General features: G+C 43.9%; 1 protein-coding gene across 1 annotated transcript in view; it reads left to right on the top strand.

The window, feature by feature from the left end:
• The first annotated feature begins 373 nt into the window (after positions 1–373).
• The window catches only part of PDE3A (phosphodiesterase 3A), a 258,350-nt gene continuing 238,962 nt past the window's right edge, over positions 374–19,761 (top strand). The window contains exon 1 of the mRNA XM_049822290.1: positions 374–794. Coding sequence (XP_049678247.1) covers positions 477–794 — 318 coding nt within the window. The 5' untranslated portion in view covers positions 374–476. The remainder of the gene's footprint in view (positions 795–19,761) is intronic.

Here is a 19,761-nt window from a genome sequence, read left to right as displayed (position 1 = left end):
GCGGCGGAGGGGGGGCGGCGGCGGCGGAGGGAGGGGGGCCGGGGCCGGGCTCCCGGGCCGCGCTGCCGCCGCCGCGGGAGACCTGGCGCCGGCGGAAACTTTCCTCGGCGCTGTGCGCCGGCTCCCTCTCCGTGCTGCTGGCCCTGGTGGTGAGGCTGGTGCGGGGGGAGCGCGGCCGGGAGCTGGCGGCGGAGGGGCCGCGGGGCTGGGGCTGGGGCTGGGTGCCCCCCGGCGCCGTGCCTCTGGGCCTGGCCGGCGCCTTCTTCGGCGCGGGCCGCTACCTGCTGCGCGGCGGCGTGCGGCCGCGGACGGCGGCGCTGCTGCTGGCCGCCTGCTGCGGGGGGGAAGCGGTGGCGCAGACGGCGCTGGCGGCGGGGGAGGAGGATCACTTGCTCTCCCTCGCCGCCACGGGGGTGGTGCTGAGCTGCCTGGCCGCCGTGACATGGCTGGTGCTGAAGCTGAGGCAGGGCGTCCTCATGCTCGCCGTGACTAGCGCGGCCAGGACCACGTCCCTCGTCGCCTTGGAGAAGGTCCCGGCGTCCTGGCGGCCCTACCTGGCCTACCTGCTGGGGCTGCTGGGCATCCTCCTGGCCGGCTGCGCTGACCGGCTCTGGCCCCCGCGGCGGGCCGCCCCGCCGACGGAGCCTCCCGCCGCCCCCCCGGCCGCGGACGAAGCCCCGGTGCTCAGGCGGCGGCGGCGGTCCAGCTCCATGATCTCCCCCGAGATGTCGGGCGGCGGCGGCGGCAGCAAGACCCACCGGCGGACCTCGCTGCCCTGCATCCCCCGGGAGCAGGTAGGGCAGGGGCTGGGGGGGGGGGGGGGGGGGGGGCGCGACACGCGGGTCCCAAACTTTGCCGGAGGCGCGGGGAAGCTGTGCCCTCCCCGCTGGAGGAGCCGAGCACGGTGCGGGCTCTCCCCGGCGCCCCGCGGCGCGGAGAGCCCCGGGCGGCCGCCCCGGGACGGGGCCGGGGCCGGGGCCGGGGGGGGAGCGGGGCTCTCCGGACCCAGCCTGACTTGGCCCGGCTGCGGGCGCCGGGCAGAGGGGGCTCGGGGTTGTCTTTTCTTTCACAGCCGTCCCCGGCGCTTGCTTTTCTTAAGCCTGGCGGAAGGTTGGGGCGGATGGTACCCGCTTGGCTCTCGGAGCTGGTGGGAACCTGCCCTCGGCACGGCCCTCGGGTTTCCCAGCATCACTTACCGGCTACCTGGAAAGGTAGCTTAGCCCTATTAAACTTGCTTTAAGCTTTAAACGGGGGAGGGGGGTGTGTGTGTGTGTGAGCGAGCCACGCAGCTTGTCCTCGGCGGGAGAAGTCCCTTATCAGGGTGATGGCGTGTCCTCTGAGGCCGGCCCGCACAGCGCGGTGCTCCTCTTTGCACTTTGCCTCCCCAAGGCTGTTCCTGTGCGTGTAATCAATAGTTCCCGCTCTGCTATGGTTGTGGGATCCGGTACGAGGCACACGCGATTTATCTCAGCTTTGCTTCCTTTAAGAGGCCGTGATTTGAATGGATGAGCGATAACTTACTCTGTTACCAGCGATGCGTTCTTTTAAATACACACCTCAAAAGAAAAAGAAAAAAAAAAAAAAAAAGAAGCAAACACCATTATCTTTACTGCACAGCTCTATAGAATCCTGCCATGGACACAAGGTCGGCTTAGTTCTGCGCTCAAAGTGTTTTCTCAATTTTTTTGAGAGTTGAGATTGCCCCACAAAAGAATCGTTGGATGGGTCGAGTGTAACAGTGTACTGAAAGTCAGCGCAACCCTTGCTGAGCAGTGGAAAGGGAAACCTGGGGGGAAATAAGTGGCAAATGGTGTTAAGCTTTCTTTTTCAATTAGTATTGAAAACTACTCTGTGCACTGAGGTCAACTGAAGCATATTGCCATGCAGCGAAGGTTTTCTTTCAGGTTGCTTGCTGGATAAGCACCTAAGTATTTTCCAAGTAATGGCATCTAACCATATGGTGTGGGTGACTAGTTTGTTTCTGGAAATGGTTTGATGACATCCCTTTGTGGTTGGTTGTGACATTTTGTAGAAGAGGGCCTGACAACCTTATATACTCGAGGCTTATTTTACAACAAATGTACTTACTTAACATTTTCGTTTAGATAAAATAAATATTTACCACAGTGTCCAGGCAAATACAGTGTGAAAAAGTGGGAAGCTGATCCAGTTCTGACTTCAGCAGGAACTGAGAGAGAGAGGAGGGTGTAAGAATTATCTGTAAATACAATATCTAAGGCGAGAAATTGAAACTGTTTATACTTACTTGATGATGCTAGGCATTTCTCATGGTTTCTTACAATAATAACTTGTAAGGTTTAAAACATATTTCCACTCACTCTCACACTTCAAACAAAAGCAGCTTGTTAGTTGGCATCTCTAAATGTAATCATTTGGAGACAGAGCTCACTAGTTTGTGATCACGTCCTCTTTTCTTACGGAGGGAATTCAGATCGTCTGCGTATACCAGGATGTTAAACTGGTGTTGGATAACAAGGTAGATTTCTTCCCCCGCGAAATGATGTGCTACCTGGGGACAGTGGTCAGCTTTGCCCCAAGCAATTCCTGCTCCCAGGCTGCGGAGCTGGACTGGAGTTAGCTGGCCACTGTACAGTTTACCCGCTGCAGGATTTTGGCAAATTTCTCTTTCTTTTGTTCTCACTCACTATTAATCAATAGCGAGATCTGGTATTGCTTGCGTCACTGCGTGATTAGAAATGGATGACTACTTTTGAGTTTGGGGAGGCTTTTTGTCTTTTTTTGTTTTTGTTTGTTTTTGGTTTTTTTTTTTAAGCACAATGTGGCTGTGTGTATGTGAACTTCCCTCCCTAAAATCTGTCCTCTTAAATAAATGTTAGCAAGATAGAAAAATGGAAGAACTGAAACAAAGCTCTTTAAGGACCTTGAAGAAATGCTGGGAGAAGTGGGACTCTTTTATAGCAAACAAAGTTTGTGTTTATAGCAAAAATCAGCTCCCCATAGACTTAAAGAAACCATAGGTAAATGTTTCTCTTTTGGGAAGTTTTTAAATATAACATGTTAAAAATAGAGGTGAGGGCTTTATAAACAAAACCAGGCCTTCCCTTACCCCGTTTTTAAAAAACATACCCTGAATGTTTCTGGTCCGAAAGATACCTTGTTAATACGTCTGGGAGCTGCCAATAATTTTCATCAGGAAATGGATCTACTTTATTGCTTTGAAATAAAGGCTTTCATTTGGTGAGTAGCATTAGGTGAAGTTTTAGATATGTTTCCCATTGCCTCTTGTGTAATCTTTCCTATCACTGAGCACTTAATTAAGCTTTTACTTTTCCAGTGTGATTCCTTCCCTATCTGCCTCTTTGTGATACGAGATTCTACAAAAGTCAGAGTTTCTGAATTTATTTTTTTTTAGTCACACACATCTCAGTTATCTAATTTTTCCCTGCTGGAATACTGAATTGAATCTATGTAGCCTTGTGATACAAAGGACAGTACCAGGAACTGCAAACTAATATCACAGATAGAGGTATTAGTATATTTAAAATTATATGTATACTTCTGTGTAAGCTGCTAGTAGGAGTGGCTGGAAATGCATAGGTCACTAAATTACTCCTTCTGCAGAAACATCTTGTCTTAGTTGCTAATAATTTCCCAAAAGAATTTCAAAAGAAAAACCATTTCATTAACACCACCACGCACCCCCCCCAATCAAAAATCAAACCAGTTTCTTTTGGTGCTAAAAGTGCTCTTTACTAGTTTCTCGTTTAATTCTGTTTTTTGTGGTCGATCTTTGTATACGTCTCTCTCTTTGTCAACTTTGGCAAATTCTTTGGATTAAAAGCTTCCAGTTTGGCATGTGTGTAGATCTCATTGAGAAATGTGCGCTTTGTAATAGCCTGATCCTGCTTCCAGCTGAGTGTTGTCTCCCTCTGATTTCATCAATGCCGGCTGAGGATGCTCACCTCCTTGAGGGCTAGCTCACCCAGATTTGAGAGAGGCTGCGGAGAGAAATTGTGAATGGATGGATAAGACAGTGAATGAATGGAAAAAAAAAAAAAATTTTTTTTTTTTTTTTTTTTTTTTTGGTGGTAAATGCGCAAGTACCACCAAGATGATGACTTTAGGAGTTTCTTCTTCACTTTAAACATTTTAGTGTTTCCTAAAAGTGTGAAGAGGAGGTAGGGAGGTGGGGGACAGGGCAGAAACGGGTTCTATGTCATGGTGTTTCCCACTGAAATATATGTACAGGCCCGTGTGTTTCGGAGCTTGTGCCTCTGTGTTAATCTTGACATACAACAGTCCAAAGGAATGATTTCGCCTTGGTGGGTAAAATACTCCACAGGAGATAGTAGCGCTGGACAATTTTAAACTATGCCAAAGACTCCCCATTTTTCTTTTAAGCCTTGCTTCTTGTTTGTTTTGTTTGGGGGGAATGGGAAGCTTTCAGTTAACTTGGATTCATTACAAGTGTGTGTTAAATGAGCTAGAGCAGCTGCTGCAAGTAGTTCAATTTGCTCAGCCTTTTTTCCATTTCTTTTTTCCTTAGTCAGAACGCTGTCACAGGTACAGCACGCATCAGGGTTTGGAGTACTTTCTAGTTCCCAAAGCAGTGGGTGACACAGCCCCGAAGGAGAAGGCACTAGCGAGGTGCCGTGTCCTGCCCCGCAGAACAGCCCCGATCCGTGCAGGAGGCAGCACCAGGACGGAGGAGTTTCTCCCGCAGCCCCGACGTCTCCAGCTGCCAGGCCAGCAGCTCCATGTGCGAACTCCCACCCGTGTCCTCTGGCTCCTGGGGAAGAGAGGTTTTCTACCCGCTTTCTTTCCTTCTTTCTCTTTGCTCTTTTCCTCCTTCTGAGCGGTGGGAGAAGTAGAAAGCTGTTTGCCTCGCTGAGGGACATCTGAGGGGCTGTCACTTAATTGGTTTGAGACTTGGTAGCTGGTTTGTGCTGCCACATCTTTCCCTGCCTGTTTCTCCTTTTAAAAAGTTATTTTTTCAGATAAGTAGCCTTGGTGCCAGACTCCTCTGTCTTCCTCCAGAGGCTGCGGAGGGGGTTTTGCTCAATTTGGCCATTTTTCATGGGGTTCTGGATGGTGACTCTGCCTGTTCCCAGTCTGTAGCCTGGGAAAGTTGTGAGCTGGGACTGTCGTTATCGCTGCCTGTCTGCACAGTTGAGAAGACAATACTGTAACAGTTCACATGGTCAAAGATATCTCTTCAGCGATAAGATCTAAGAAATGGAGGAGGGAAAGAAATGTATTTGTTGGTTTTTTTTCAAGGGAAAATTAAGGCTTTATCTGTTCTTCTCATTGTTTGACAGTGAGAGCTTTGTCAGTGGCAGGAATATGTTGCCTCCCCCCCTCTTTCCTGGTTCTCTATCATTCTGCCCTAAAAAAAGGACAGACGTCCCTTATGTTATAACTGATTTTTAATATTACTTATCCTGCCCTCTGTCCTGAAAACAGGAGAGATCAGAGTGCGACATACAGAGATTTAAAATTTCACAGAGGAGAAGGCAACTAAATTTAGATATTGAACTTCATGTATGTCAGAAGTTATGGTCTCCTATTAGAGATGCGGAGTTATATACCATATACCTCCTTCTGCTAATAAGCTTTATTGAGCTGTAATTACTCTGATAAGGTTTACTGGCATTAGCATTTAGGTCACTAGAAACCGAGGAATACTGAGGAGTTATGTCATCTGGTGACTTGCTGAAACACAACCGTGTAAAATATTTAAGTAAGGCTCCAGGAAAAATCACCCAGGGATTCCAGATGTAATACTTTATTTTCTTTTGCATGGCTTCATTGACGCAAACCCGCTCTACTTAGGGGTTTTCCACCCCCCCCCCCTTTTTCTTTCAACTTCACAAAAATGTAAAAACTGCTGCTGAAACTCTCACGATTGGTTTAGAATCTATTTTTGTCAATCGGTTAAATCAAGACATGTATATTATGGCATATTGGCAAAAAAAGTAAAATACAGTAGTGACTTTCTGCTCTTTCTGCCTGAAGTGTGAAAATGCAAAGCTGGGGAACTGAAAGAAATCCTGTGTACGCTGGGTTGTCATGTTAATTAAATAAACAGCCAGAACAGTGATCCTGTGTATGAAATGTGTTTTGAGAAGCTTGTTGGGGGCTGGAGGGGAAAAACAGTGACACATGATGTTTTGGACGTTAACTGTGACATTTGTATGAATTTGTCCTAATCTGCTGTTAGTGTGCTTACGTTCCAACTCTTTTTTGCAAGAGACTGAGACGTAGCTGTATTTTGCAAGTTGAAGGAATATTGCTTGGGGTTTTTTTTCTTTAAAAAGTAATATAAAAAAAATGATCCCAGCTTGGAAGTGGAAAGGTTGCTGGGTTCTGGTGCTTGCAAACCACAGGGCTCAAAATGGGGGTAGAGCTGACTGCATCCTAAATGGTCTGAGAATAAAAAGCTGTAATTAAGGCTTGAGTTGCTGTGATTTACATAGGTAATCTAATGGGAGATGTACAGCTTGTAGCATACCGCTTGACAGATAAGGAAATAAATGTAAAAGTTTGGATAACAAAGTGGAAGTCAGGTTTTTCTTTGTGTGCATTTTTTCTTCTCTGGGTAGTTTTGAAAAAGTTTCTCGATGAATTACCAAACCCTTTCCTCAGAGTCTCTTCTGTGTTAGTCAGCGTGTCACTCAGAAATAAATGCCTCTCCTTTGGACTATGTAGTTTTTCAGGTTTTTGCTTGGTTGGTTTGGTTTTTTGGGGTTTTTGGGTTTTTTTGGCTTTTTGGGGGGGGTTTGTTTGTTTGTTTGTTTTTTAACTTGGTTTGCTCCAAGCCCTGCTGCAAGTACCCTGGTAGCATCAGGGGTAATGATTTGAGAAATAGCAGGGGGAAAAAAAAAAAAAAAAAAGACATAAAATGTGATGTGTGTCCACGTTTCACCTTGTGGGGAACATCAGTGCTTTTCTTTCTGACGTGTTTTTGGAGGTGAAGCGAGGTTGGGAGAGGAAGAACTGCTGCACCCCTTGATCAAGCTTTTACTTTTTGTAACGCAGAGCTCGAGCTGCTTTGCTTCTCCCTCGGTGTGGGCGTATGGGATTGTTACAAGCCTCTCGTTATTTATTCTTATCATTACTCCTATTGTGCTACGGCAGCGCTGGGCATCCGCGCCCCCCTCCCCAAACCGCGGGTGGGTGCGCGCAGCCCCGGGGCGGGGCCGGGGGGCGGGGCCGGGGCCGAGGGCGGGGCCGGCGGTGGCGGGGCCGGACCCCTAGAGGGCACGAGAGCCCCTGTTCTGCGCCGGCACTCAATAAACAAAATCTGTCCGTGGTACTTAACTGAGCCTTTCTCTTCTTTGAATCCTATTTTTTTTTTTTTTTTTTTCACGTTTTCCTGTCTATCCGCTGCGCTTCTGGTTGCGCTTCTGGCTTGTCCCAGCCCTTCGCTTCGGTGCCTCGGGGCCGAGGAGGGCGGCTGGAAGGTTCTGCCTTCGGTGGGACACCTGGGTGAGCGCCCTGGGGTTGGGGCAGGTCAACGAACCTGCCCTGAAAGAAGACTTCGCCTCTCTAAGCCGAGCTCTTTTGGGGGGTGCTGACAAAAACCCAGTTGGAAGCAGAGCGGTAGTAGGCTTTGGCCTTCGAAATGCCAATTATGAGCATAACTGGAGATGGCGGTACAAAGAAGAAGCCGCCTCCGGATCTGTCGAGAATCCGGAAAAATAGACTAAGTCACCATTGCTTTATGTATTGTGGAACCTCATGACTCTAGTCACGCATATAACTATTTGTAAATAAAATGGGAAATGCCCCAAGAAGGGCGCAGTAGCAGAATGTGCTGATGAGGCAAATGGTTCTTCGTTCCTGTTGAACACAGGAGGCAGGTGGGTGGTTTCCTAATGCCGCCTTAAGGGTTGCTGAACAAAAGGTAGAATATACAGCGCAGGATGGGTATCGGCTAGAAGAGTTTGGCTGGTGAAATTACATTGTTAATATTGGAATCTGTCAGGAAAAAGACACTGTGTCAGCTGGCAGTGCTGGTCACCGAAAAAGTCTCTGTGTCTGAAGTGTTATAGCCAAATTAGATTCACGAAGTCCTGGTATGGAGTGCTCTAGTGAGTTTTTGTCAGCCAGAATGAGGGGTTGGGGTCTACAGATAGCCCAAACCTCTGATCATCATCTAAGAAGAAACGGGAAAGATATACAAAAGTAGACCTGACTGAGGAGTCAGGAATAGGTTATTTTCCTAAAAATGGAAGAAGAGAAGGGAATTTGGGGGGGGGGGGGGGGGGGGGGGAGGAGGGGGGAAGACAAAACCACTCCCCCCCCAAACCCCAACCCTTTAGTTTTAAACTGCTAGGAAGAAGTCTGGATGTGTGAGATAGAAATACACGCTGATAGTAGAACATGTGTGTCACAAGGTATAAGTGGAGCTATTTCTAAAATCCATAGACATTTGTATTTATTATTTATTGAAGTTTAGAGGTTTGTTATGTCAAGTAGGTTGAGGATTAGAAAAACTGGCTTTATTTTTTTTAATCTGATACGAGTTAGGAAGAAATTCCCAGTTGGTTACTCTGTTGTGGTATGCTTTAGTGACCTCACTGTTTTATCTGAAGCGTCCACTGACCAGGACCTATCGCTGCATGACCGTGTTCCTATTTTTACTGCAATTAACTACTGAAAACAATTAGGGAGAAGATATTTATGAGCATTGGTACAGCTAAAGGCTCTCCTTCTCCTGCATAAGGCTGGAAAAATACGAAACCTCCACATATCAGAAATAGCTCAGAGCGTAGCTGAGGCCTCCTTGTCTAACACCCCTAACCCGCCAGTGAAACATGCGGGGTTAAAGTGACTTACTTGCATTTTGTATTTTGTACATTGCTTAAGTTGGCTTTGTTTTGTAGTAAGAATTTATGCTTTGAATTTTAAAATACAGTAAAATTATATTCTCCATCATTAAACGTTTTTAATGGGATTTTTGTCTGCCTAACTCTGTAGGAGTGATGCCTTTCAGATATACTCAGGATGCTTTTCTGATGGTTGCTGAACTCCCGAGACAGACCTTCGTGACTGTTTAAAAAGCAACCATTCCTCTTAGACTGGTCGGTCCTTTTAGAATTACCTCAGCTTCATTAAAAGCTGTGTGAAATATGATGATGTCTGCTGGAAAGCCGTATCACTTGCTGTGCTTTGAGGATCAAGTCACCGATGGTTGTTGGATTTATTTTTTGTTTTAAAGAAGCTTCTTGATTCTTTGAATAAGCTTGCAGACTGGTTTTCTTTGTGTAAATGATAATAATGTAGGAGAAGAATTATTACTAAACCTCAAAACTGAACATTACTTGTTCTGAGCAGTATCCTTCTGACTGATGTTTGTGTAAATTTGTCCATAAGCAAGTATGTAAATTTGTCTGAAATTAATTCCAGAAGGGGTAAGAATTGAGCGTCTGAATGCCGAAGGTTAACTGTTTTTTGAATTACTGCACTCCCAGCAGGTTGATGATACCTTGCTAGCATCTTTGTATGCTGGAGTTGCAGCCGTGGCACCAGCCAGAACCTAAGTTGTTCCTCACACTGGAGTACAGATACTTCTGCTAGTCTCTTGCGCTTACTTTTGCTATACGGTTTTAAATAAACCAATGTATGTTTGCCTTTAATGTCATGGAGGGTAGGCAGAACGTTAATATGTTTTGTTACCTATGTTACATAAAAATACTGATCCTTAGCAAAAATGTACACCCCAAATTTACCTTAAAATGAGAATGTGGGGCCGCTGAAGAGGCCGGCGTGGTGGGCTGTCTGCCCTGTGGTGGCAATGAAGGCACTCAGGTGGCAGTCTGCAAAGGCACCCTCAGGAGCATTCGTGTTTGCTGTCTGAGCAGCAGTGGATGAAGGCACTTGGAAAGGGTGATGCATGGGTTGAGAAGATACATCCAGGCAATTTTTCTCCACCTCTATGAGCAGTAATCTAGATATGCTCGCCTAAGCTTTTTGTTGCTTGCAGAGTAAAACTTGTGAAACCTTGTCTATGTTCATGTATTAAATCTCAGTTGAAATGACAGCTGTAGAAAGGTGCAGACCTCTGTGCAAAAGTGTAGATTAAAAAGGGCTGAACAACCATGGTGTCCATGCTTGCCTCTGTTAATGCAGTTTCAAGTGCTTTTATTGTGAGCTTATTCCTGTCTGTCTTTCTTTTTCTTATTGTAGCCCGTTAGAGCTCATCAGCTAACAGATCTGGCTTGGGTTTCCTTGCAGAGTAGGCTATGCTGCTTCACTTCCACCACATATCCCCACCCCCAATGCAGACAGGGCTATTTCTGTATTGGTAATACTGAAATCCTTCCCCTGATACTCGCGTGGTGAGTGGCAAAAAAGTGTTGGATCCTGGTAGAGTTTTCGAGTACCTTTCTCTTCCGTTTTACTGGTGAGCCTAACCGCAGGTTACTCTTGACAAGGTCTAGTCGCTGTATTTTGTGTTGATAAGGAACTTAAGTGTGTTTGGGTGCATTTATAAATGCAAGATAACTGATAAGATATTTTACATGTGGCTGGAGTTTTAGTTTGAGTCTGTCAGTGGGATTGTTGCAGGAATACTTGTGCTGAGACGTAGCTCTGCATCTTACTCTTGTGAGACAATGAATACCTTTAACTTCTCCTGGAGGTTTTTCAGTGATATTTTAAAATTTATATTGTACAAGTAAAGGTTTGTTAAAAATGCTATTTTTCTAATGTTCTTTTTGTAGTGATTAGCGATAATCTCCTCCCTGCCTCCACTGACTTCAATGGGAATTGAGAGTGCTCAGTCCTCCCAGGGTAATAGGCTGATCCTTTCAGTTCAGTCATTAGTGCGGGAGGAGAGTGTGTTCCCATGCACAAATCTGCAGAGAGCTTTTTTTTTTTTTTTAACAGCTAACCATTCTCTGTCTTATTTTAAAGAAAGCAATTCAAAGCTAATGTTGGTTGTGCTGCTCGAAATGTGACCTGAGACCTTGTAGCATGTTTTTATAGATATGTGTGCACACACATATACATATATCTTTATATATCCATATCTGTGAGTGTGTACGTATGTATATACACACTCAGATTAGTATTGTGTAGCCTAAAGGCATAGAATTCTTCGTTAGACTCTGACAGCACAGTCTGCAGGCTGAGTTACATATGACACTGTTCTTTCTAGATATTTAGTAATATTTTCTGATGTCTCCACAGGCAGTCATTTTTCTTAATATGCCAGCCTCTGTAACCATTGCTTGACTTTTGATTTGTTATAGTTTTAATCTTCCTTTTTCTTTCTTGACTTGCAAATGTGTGCCAAGTTTTGCAAAAATTTTCTTCTTTTATTTGTAAATACTTGAGTAGTGATTTTGATCAACAAATAAATACTCGTGTCTTACGAATGCATGTGTTCCAATATTCAAACTGGAACTTGGTGCTACAACTCTATTCAGGAGGTGCAAAGCCGTATAGGTGCTTTACATGGTATCTTTGATGCCTAGACTGACTGGCCGCTAGCTTTAGCTGTGACATGGGGCTCTGGGCTGGCTGGGCAGGAGGAGCTGATGAGGTCCCTGTGCAGCCTGAGCTGGTGTCATTCTCGTGGTCATAAATGGGGGTTTGTTCAGCGTGGAGCTCTGGCTGGTTAGAAGTGCGATAAGACCAATTGAAATAAATAGGTGACTCGAATTTTTACAGATAAGGATGATGAGCTTTAGCTGGTAAAACTTACTCTGTTATGTGTAATGGATATGTTATTGCTGCCATGTACCTATTCTCAGGGAAGCTGTGGACTAGTTAGTATTTGTTATTTATTAAGACAGCTCTGAAAATTTATTTATTACCACAGTTCCCTGAAATTTGCTGCATTTCTGTTGATCCTGAATTCTGTATGAGGCAAAATGTTGCAGCATAATTAATATGCCATTACTGAGGGGTTTTTTTTAAGACCAGCTTAATTCATATGCAAGTGCCATTCTTAAATGCAGTTGTAATTGTCTACTGATTACACAAAACTGCAAATGAATAAACATTTTCTATTAAAGGATTTAATGCTGTACTTCCCATATGCTTGTGAGGAACGGAGCTGCGAGGAAGTCTCTGCCAGAGATTCCGAAGTTAAAAGGCAGGTCAGAGTGGAAGGGGAGCCCTATCCTTTCCAGTAAAAGACTTCTGCTCAGAGTTGCAGAGCATTCATCTTTCCTCTGACTTGTGGGGAAGCAAACACATTTAGTACTGCCCAGAAGCAGGCAGGTATACCAACAGGTGTGTACAATTTGATTATTTCAGGCAGCACTGGCTCTGTACGTGCCTCATTACAGAGACTGTACTGAGAAAGTTGTTCAGTGGCAGAGAGATACTGTCTGTGCCATATTGATATTGAAAAGTGGCTTCTGGGTTGCAGGATACAAAATGCGAATTCTTACTAAGCTTGCCGTGTTTGTGTCAAGCGGTGTAATAGAGGAGCATGGGATAATAGTGCAACAATTAGATGGACTGGGATGCCAGCATCAGCTTTAGTGCTGGCACTAAAGCACATATTCCAGCTTAAATTCCGCTTGAGGATCCAAGCCTGTTGTTTCCTCTTGGCAAGGCCCCTTTGGAGTTAGAGCCAGCTAAGAGGAAATACTGGGCACCGGGGCTTAACTGAAATTTAGGACATCTAAACCTAGCTTTCTGATACCTGTGATGTGGTGAGACAGAGAGAGATGGCAAACCTAAAAGTTTCTTGGAGAGTTCTTGAACATTTTTAAGTGAAGTAAAAGATAGATTGTCTATCTCCTTCCTCTTAAATCTATCCACTCTTCATTTCAGCTTACTCTTCTGATGTCTGTGGTGTATAAATCTAGTCCTAAAACATGTGATGTTCTTATTCAGGGTTGATGGATGGTATATACTTGTGGATAGCAAGTGGAGGCATAGATTCAATGTTTATCATTCCGATATTTTAGCTGCCATCATCCTTGGATCTAGAATCTTCTTTTGCTTTTGTTTTATACAGAGACAAGAAAGAAGATCCTTAAGATTAACCTTAAGATTTCCTGACGTGTTGCGCTGTGATCTGCCACTCGAGCAGACTTTGGAAACACAGAATTTTAAATTCTACGTTCATGCCTGGACATGCTGTCATGTGTAGATTTATTGTTCTTTTGGAAACTGTAACTGATCTGTGATCAAAAATGATAAAATTCTTGGCCATGAATTAGTACAGCTCCTTAATGGAAGGGAATTTGCGGCTGCAAATATGTGTGCTTATTTCATGTTCTGATTTGTGTTATATATTGTCTCTTCTCAAATGAAAGTGGAAACATGATGCTGAGGAAAATGTTGATTTTTAAACTGAAGTCAGTGTATTGCAAAATTTACTGATGTGCACTCAAAAAACCCAGCCCAAATCCTCAGCTAGTGGGAGCGGTGACAAAACAGCTTCCTTTACAGTCATTCAGTGTACTCATGAGAACTTGGCCTAGGGGCCCCTGGGTCTTTTATTTGGTTAAGGTTTTTAGAACTGAGATAAAAGTAACGATCAGATTGTCGTAATCATTCATAATAGCAGGTTAAGGAGATGAAAACTTCAGGCAGAAACTTGATAGCCCAGAAAGTTGCTTTCTATCTTTCCTGTTATCTTAATGGATTGCTATCTAAAACAGTGAATCAGTGTTTGTAAGCATAATTATGTTGTATGCTATCTTTTGAATGCTTGAATTTGCAGTCTCAGATGGTTTTAGTGAAATTTTATATATCTAACTTCTTTGATGTATGTAAGGGTCATTTTGTTTGTTTGTTTGTTTTTTCCCCAAGTGTTTATTTAATAAAAAGCAAACTTAGGAGAAATGTTGTGATATCGATGCCCACATGCTTTGAGTTAACAGCTTAGTGCCACTCTTCTGAGATGCAGTGAATGGTCAAATGTTCCTTTTTGAGCTAGGAGTGTTTACATCAATGAGCTGATTATTCCTGCATCATTCCCTATCTTCTAGCCCGGCAAATCCGAGACCCCTTTCCTCTCTCGTGGAAGACAGGCCAAACAAGTTCAGGGTGGACATTGGTCACTTGATTCTGCTTCCACGTCTAAGAAAGGTGGCTCAGATTTGTTTCAGACTGTGACTGATACCTAAGAAACACTACAGTTTTGTCTGGCGATACATTTTTTCCTTAACTCATCACTTATTTCCCTTCAACCAGATTCAAGAACATCTGGTCTTTGTTGTTGGTGGTTTGATTTTGGTTTTGTTTGTTTGTTTTGGGGGGGTGGACGTTTGTTTGCAGAGCTGGAGAGATCCATCCATGAGTTTGAGTCTATGGAGATGCTACCTCAGATTTTAAGGGATGATAGTTTCATGTGGCTCTAAATGCAAAAGTTTGAATGCAAAAATTTGTTAGTACCTTGGAGGAAATTTCCATACATCGATGACAGATGTGCTCTGGTCACTGTATATGATATGAATGTGAAGGGCTTGTAAAATAGATAGAATAAGAATCAAAGAAAGGCAGTTTCAGATAAACACAGGTAAAATTTCCAGTTAGTGTGTGAAGTCTGTCTTAAGAATATGTATTAATTGGAGAAAGATGCTCACTAGTTTTTCATTTGTTAACACCAAATCAAGAAATGCATTCAGTCGATTGCCACTATCATTTCCCCTCTCCCCCTCTTTTCAGAGTCTCTTAATTCTAATGAGATTATATATATCTCTTTTAATCCCTTGCTTTCCATGGACTGTAGTGGCCTTTCACCTTTTGGGACTGTTTGTTCTGAGTGATGGCTGGAGTGATAGTGCGGCTCGTGTGACATCATAAACATTTGTGTTGGCAATCCTTCTTCATGAAGGACTCTGAAGTCTGACAGTGGTGAAGATGACTAAGTAGAGACAGATTTATGTGGAAATCTTATTAATACCCATAAAAGAGAGAATGAAGGCATAAGAAATTTGGCTCCAAATAAACAACCAAAAAATGCTCTGTTCTTAGAAGCATTTGGCACAGCTCCATCATGCCTTTTGTGGGAACTGGCTCTTTGTCTGGCCTAATCTTGACTTCTCTTTTTTTCTTTTTTACTTTTTTTTTTTTTTCCTTTCTAAAGATTACTAAAGACTTCCACTTTTCCCAAACTTTCTCACAGTAGAATAAAATTAATTTTCACTTTGGTAATGCATAAATCAGTTAATTATTTCAAAGACAATGTAAAACAGATGGCTTGCCTTGTTTCTCAGCAAAGATTTAACGGTAGCCTTGCTGTGAGATCTTTCGCTGCACCAAATGTCCCTAGATGTTATATGGTGCTCATAATCAAAGCAGTTTACAAAGAAGAGGAAATATTTTTCAGCTACAGCGTGTGATGGCTGGAAAGAAATTGTATCAGACATGTGAAATCATAATTCAGTTTTCTGGTACTTGGATCTAAAATTTACCCAGACTTTTAAAGAGCAGGGTCTGAACTTCATAGCAGAAGTCCGTCTGTTCATAATGGGTTTTATGGTAGGTGGTTCTGGCGGGGAGTCCCTCTTTAATTCAGCTTTCTGGAAACAGAAAGTTAGCAACTGATTGAACACTGCGGATTTGTTCTGTCCTGTGTATATATTCATTTTACCCAGCCTGTAGCTCTGAGAGTCCCACAGGATTCCCTGCCATTGCTGTCAAGGCTCTGAAGAGCAGTGCCCTGCTTGGCACACCCGGCACTCTTATTTCACATTTGCTGTTGGCAGCAGAAGTCCCTCTATCATACTGCTGGAAAGAAAACTTCCTTCAGTCTTAATTCAGTTCAGCCCAGGGGGTGGTGAATATTGAAATGCATGTGCAACAACAGGAGAGAGAGCTCAGCGCCTGTTGGGAAAGACTTGCCAGCAGTCAGATGAAAGTGTCTTCATAGCAGTTTTGATATTGGCCTTGGGAGAGGTGCCTGTGATTCTCGGTGCGTGCTAAGACATATGCTTTTGTCTGTGCAGCTGCGGTAGGGTTTTCTGCTTAGAAAATTCATCCTGATTTTTGCTAGAATACGTAGTATGTACAGGCAAAATTCTTTTATAAATGAAATGCCTGCATTTCGTCTTTGCAGGTGGGCAGAGCTTTTTGTCCTGGAAATGATTTCTAATATTCTGAACACTGTTTCTTCCCTGTTACTGTTGAATGTGTAATTGAAACAATTTCTGTTTTCCTTTAAACTGTTACTGTAATTACCTAGGCATGTAGTTAGTCGAGACATTGTGGTTTAGATCTTTAACTGATCCATGTACCAGTGAGCGTCTTGTACTTGTACATACCCTGTGTGTATTATTTTTCCCAGCAAGTACGATATGCCAAGCTCATTCCTGATGTGAGCGTGTACCAATCTGAAATAGGAAGCAACGAATTAGCTTTTAGGGCTGGCTTGTGAGCAAGATCTTATTCTTTATTTGTTTACTTCTGCTTCTTGAATGTGTGTAGTTTTTAGGCCTGCTGTTAGCACTGCCACTGAAATTGTAACCATTTCGGAGAAACAAAACAACAACAAAATGAAGACGAAAATAGGAAAGAATCCCTATCTGGGTGAGAAGATCATTTGTATCTTCTAGTGTTTGCTATGGTAAAAATCTTCACCATGAACTGCTGCTTAGTGACCTGGAGAGACAGCTCCCATGCACTGGGCTTTGGTCTCTTTCCCTCGTCTGGGAGCAGTGGGAAGCATCCTGCGTGGAGCAGTTGTAGGCAGGATTGATATCCTGCAAGTGGCTCGTTGGCCGGGAAGTGGAGTCGTTACCTTGGATTTAAAGTCCCAGGGCTGTGCTCCTGCGATGGTAGCACTTACTGTGCTCCTCAGGTTCCTGAGACGGCATAGTTCTTTTTATTAACTCTTTGTAAGATTTCAGAACTGCCGTCTCCACTCATCCTCTATCTCTGTTCTTGTACTTTTGCATCATTTTGGAGAGCAGTAATGCTGCAAGAAAACCCGTTTCCTCAGGCCAGTGGGTTTTATTAAGTGGGTTTGTCAGATGGTTCCAAACAGAGCTGCCAGTATTGAAATCTTCTGTTCCTTTGGTGTTTGAATATCAAAGGGCAAATTGGAGTCCCTTCTGCCAATCTTGCTTAGCATTTGTATTGTTCTGCTTAGTTTTAGAAAACCCTGCAGGCTTCTGGCCTGATGTTATGAGGTGTATCATGTATTCAACTTGTGCTGAGCTGGGTGGGCAGTAAGGGCATTCGGATTCTCACAAGAATGAATGTGCTGACAGATTATTCCAGTGTTAGCTTTCATATTAAATGTTGTTGCGGAAAAGCTGTAGAAGCTAGCGTTATTTCTTGCTGGGCCAGAGACATGGTTAGAAGGTGGGTACTGAAATCGTTAGCTCTGTTTTAATGGTGAGCTTCTTTGAACTGCTGTCTTCCATGTTAAAGGGTTGCCACACATCTCTCTAGGGTTCTGGGAAGCTGAGAGTGAGGGAAAGCCTGTGAGCTCTTCCTGTTGGGTGGACTATATCTTGTTGGCCATACTTGAGGCAACTGAAACACTAAATCGAGTGAGGTGAATTAGTGCTGTGTTTTTCTTTTGTCCCATCTAACTTCCTTGCTTCAGCTGTGTGATTTACCTGAGACCAGCTAGCTTCAGCTAGTGGTGTGCAGAAGTATTTGGATAATATGAAAATGAGTGTGCAGAAGTATTTGGATAAAATTCAGTTTGAAGGGAAGTGTGGTTCCCAGTCTTCCCTTGTTTGCCATGGAGGCCAAATGCATCTCATCCGGTCTCTGCTGGATGAAGCCTGGAAGTGCAGAGTTCCATCTGAATACTTCTCGTACTTTACAGCTCCTCCCTGCTTTGTATATAAAACCAACATTCTTTGAGAAGACTAGAGGGTGGAAATGGCTGTGAACAAAATCCATACCTTTTTTTGATATGTCAGAAGATACCAGAAAAGAATGGTGTGCTCCATTTCTCCTGGTAGCTGATTTCTTTTAATCTTATTTTTTTTTGTAGGAAAAGAAGGCTTGGTTGGATATTAGGGAAAAGTTTTCTAACCATAATGGTAGTAAAGCACTGCAACAAGCTATCTAGAGAAATTTCATGTGTGTACATGAGAGGTTCTTTTAGAATAGCCTTTTAGATGTTTTTCCAAGCCGGTCTAGACACCTGCGTTTTCTTAAGCAAGTGTAATTGTAGCTGCCAGTGTTTCCCCCCAGCCCACAGCTCCACTGCTTACATCTGCTTGCGGGCTGCCTCCCCCCAGCTCTGGCCAGTGTCCTGGTGCAGTGTCAGCTCCTCTCACTGTTGCGACATAGAGCCCAACCAGTAAGCCCCGTTTATGTTCTGCTCAGTGCCTGATGTACAACGTTAATGTTACTCCGGAGCCAGGAGCTTGCAGTCTAGGTGCCTGCCCTTAGACAGGATTACTGAGAACAGATCAGATTTCTTGCATCTCTTTTGCTGTTGCCCTTTTCTGATCCAGGAGTTGCTATGCTGTTTGGTTTGCATTATCAGGTTGTGATTGGTGGCAGACTCTTTTTTTTTCTTTTTTTTTTTTTTCTTCTTTTTTTTCTTCCCCTTGAATGATGGTGTTCAAGTCCCAGGTAGGCTCCTAATTGCTCTTCATTTTGCCCAAGCTACAAGTTGATTTATCAAGTCCACTTGTTAGCTTAATGTTTTTATGGCTGCCAAAAGAGTGCTATGTGGCGTGAGATGAAGTGGCGGGGAGTTGTTAGGCTTTGTGTGTAGGGTGGTTCCTTAGCAGCCAGATAAGAGACAGCAGTTTGAAGGACGTGACAGAGCACTGGAGGGCCAGACCTCCCGACCCTTGCTCATGTGAATTAGCAGCATTGGACTTGGGAGAGAGGAAGGGCCTGGGGATGGGTGCCTGTAGGGTACAGCACATTCTGCACATTATGCCCCACCGCCCAGCCCAGTAGTTCTTGTCTGCTTGGTATTTAATACACTCATTTTCAGTTCGTGGTTTGTTTTTTTTTTTCCTTTTCTTTTTTGAAGTAATTTCAGTCTGAACTAACTGGATGGTTCTTAAAGGCTGTTAAAATCTCAGCATGCAAGCTGTAAAATTGCCTAATCAACTCCAGCAGAAAATCTTTCCTGGGGGAGACCTTTGAATGCATTGCCTGTCAGTAGGAATAGGTCAGATGCCTCCAGGTAACTTTCTGGGAAGGGAGTCTTGTTTTCAAAATGGTATCTACCTGCTTTGTTAAGAACTAACGGGTGAGTGGGACCTGTAATAAAAGTCCTCTTTTACATTTGTGCTAAATCCTCTTAAAGAAAGCAAATAACTCTCTTGTTAATGCTGCTCAGCGTAGAAATAAAGCAGCTGTTGTGACTGTCAGAGGCTTTAAGAAAAACTTCAAATCAGAAAATGTTTCTAGACTTGATCAGTTGATGAAACTCAGTGGGCTATGGCAGTGCAGTCTGGTCTCCAGTTTCTCCTTGGAGTCTGGAAAGCATATTGAGTTTGGGCCTGAGAACTAGTTCAGAGTTAGATTTTTAAGGAGGTAGGTGACACCTGGGGCAAGTAAGCTGTGACAAGAACTAAGATTTTCATAATTCTCCTGTAAGTCAGGAGAAAAATGTGAATTTTGGTATATTGAACTTGAAGAATAAATCCCTTTCTTCCTATGCTGGACTCCAAAATTCACCAGTGGAAGTACTGGAGAATGTCATTTGGAAGTGATGCTGACCATATCGGTGGCTTAAAATACCTGGTTAAAACTACTTCCAGAGACTTCTATAGCTTTGAAATTGCAAAATTAAATAGCTCTGAATTATAGTGAAGCTTCTTCAGATATCTCACTTTCCTCCCTCTGAACTGGGGAAGCAGAAGGAAGAAACCACAA

This window comes from Accipiter gentilis, chromosome 18, assembly GCF_929443795.1.
Source record: "Accipiter gentilis chromosome 18, bAccGen1.1, whole genome shotgun sequence".
Lineage (NCBI taxonomy): Eukaryota > Metazoa > Chordata > Aves > Accipitriformes > Accipitridae > Astur > Astur gentilis.
The sequence above is the reverse complement of the archived record's forward strand: the minus strand, read 5'-3'. Positions and strand labels throughout refer to the sequence as shown.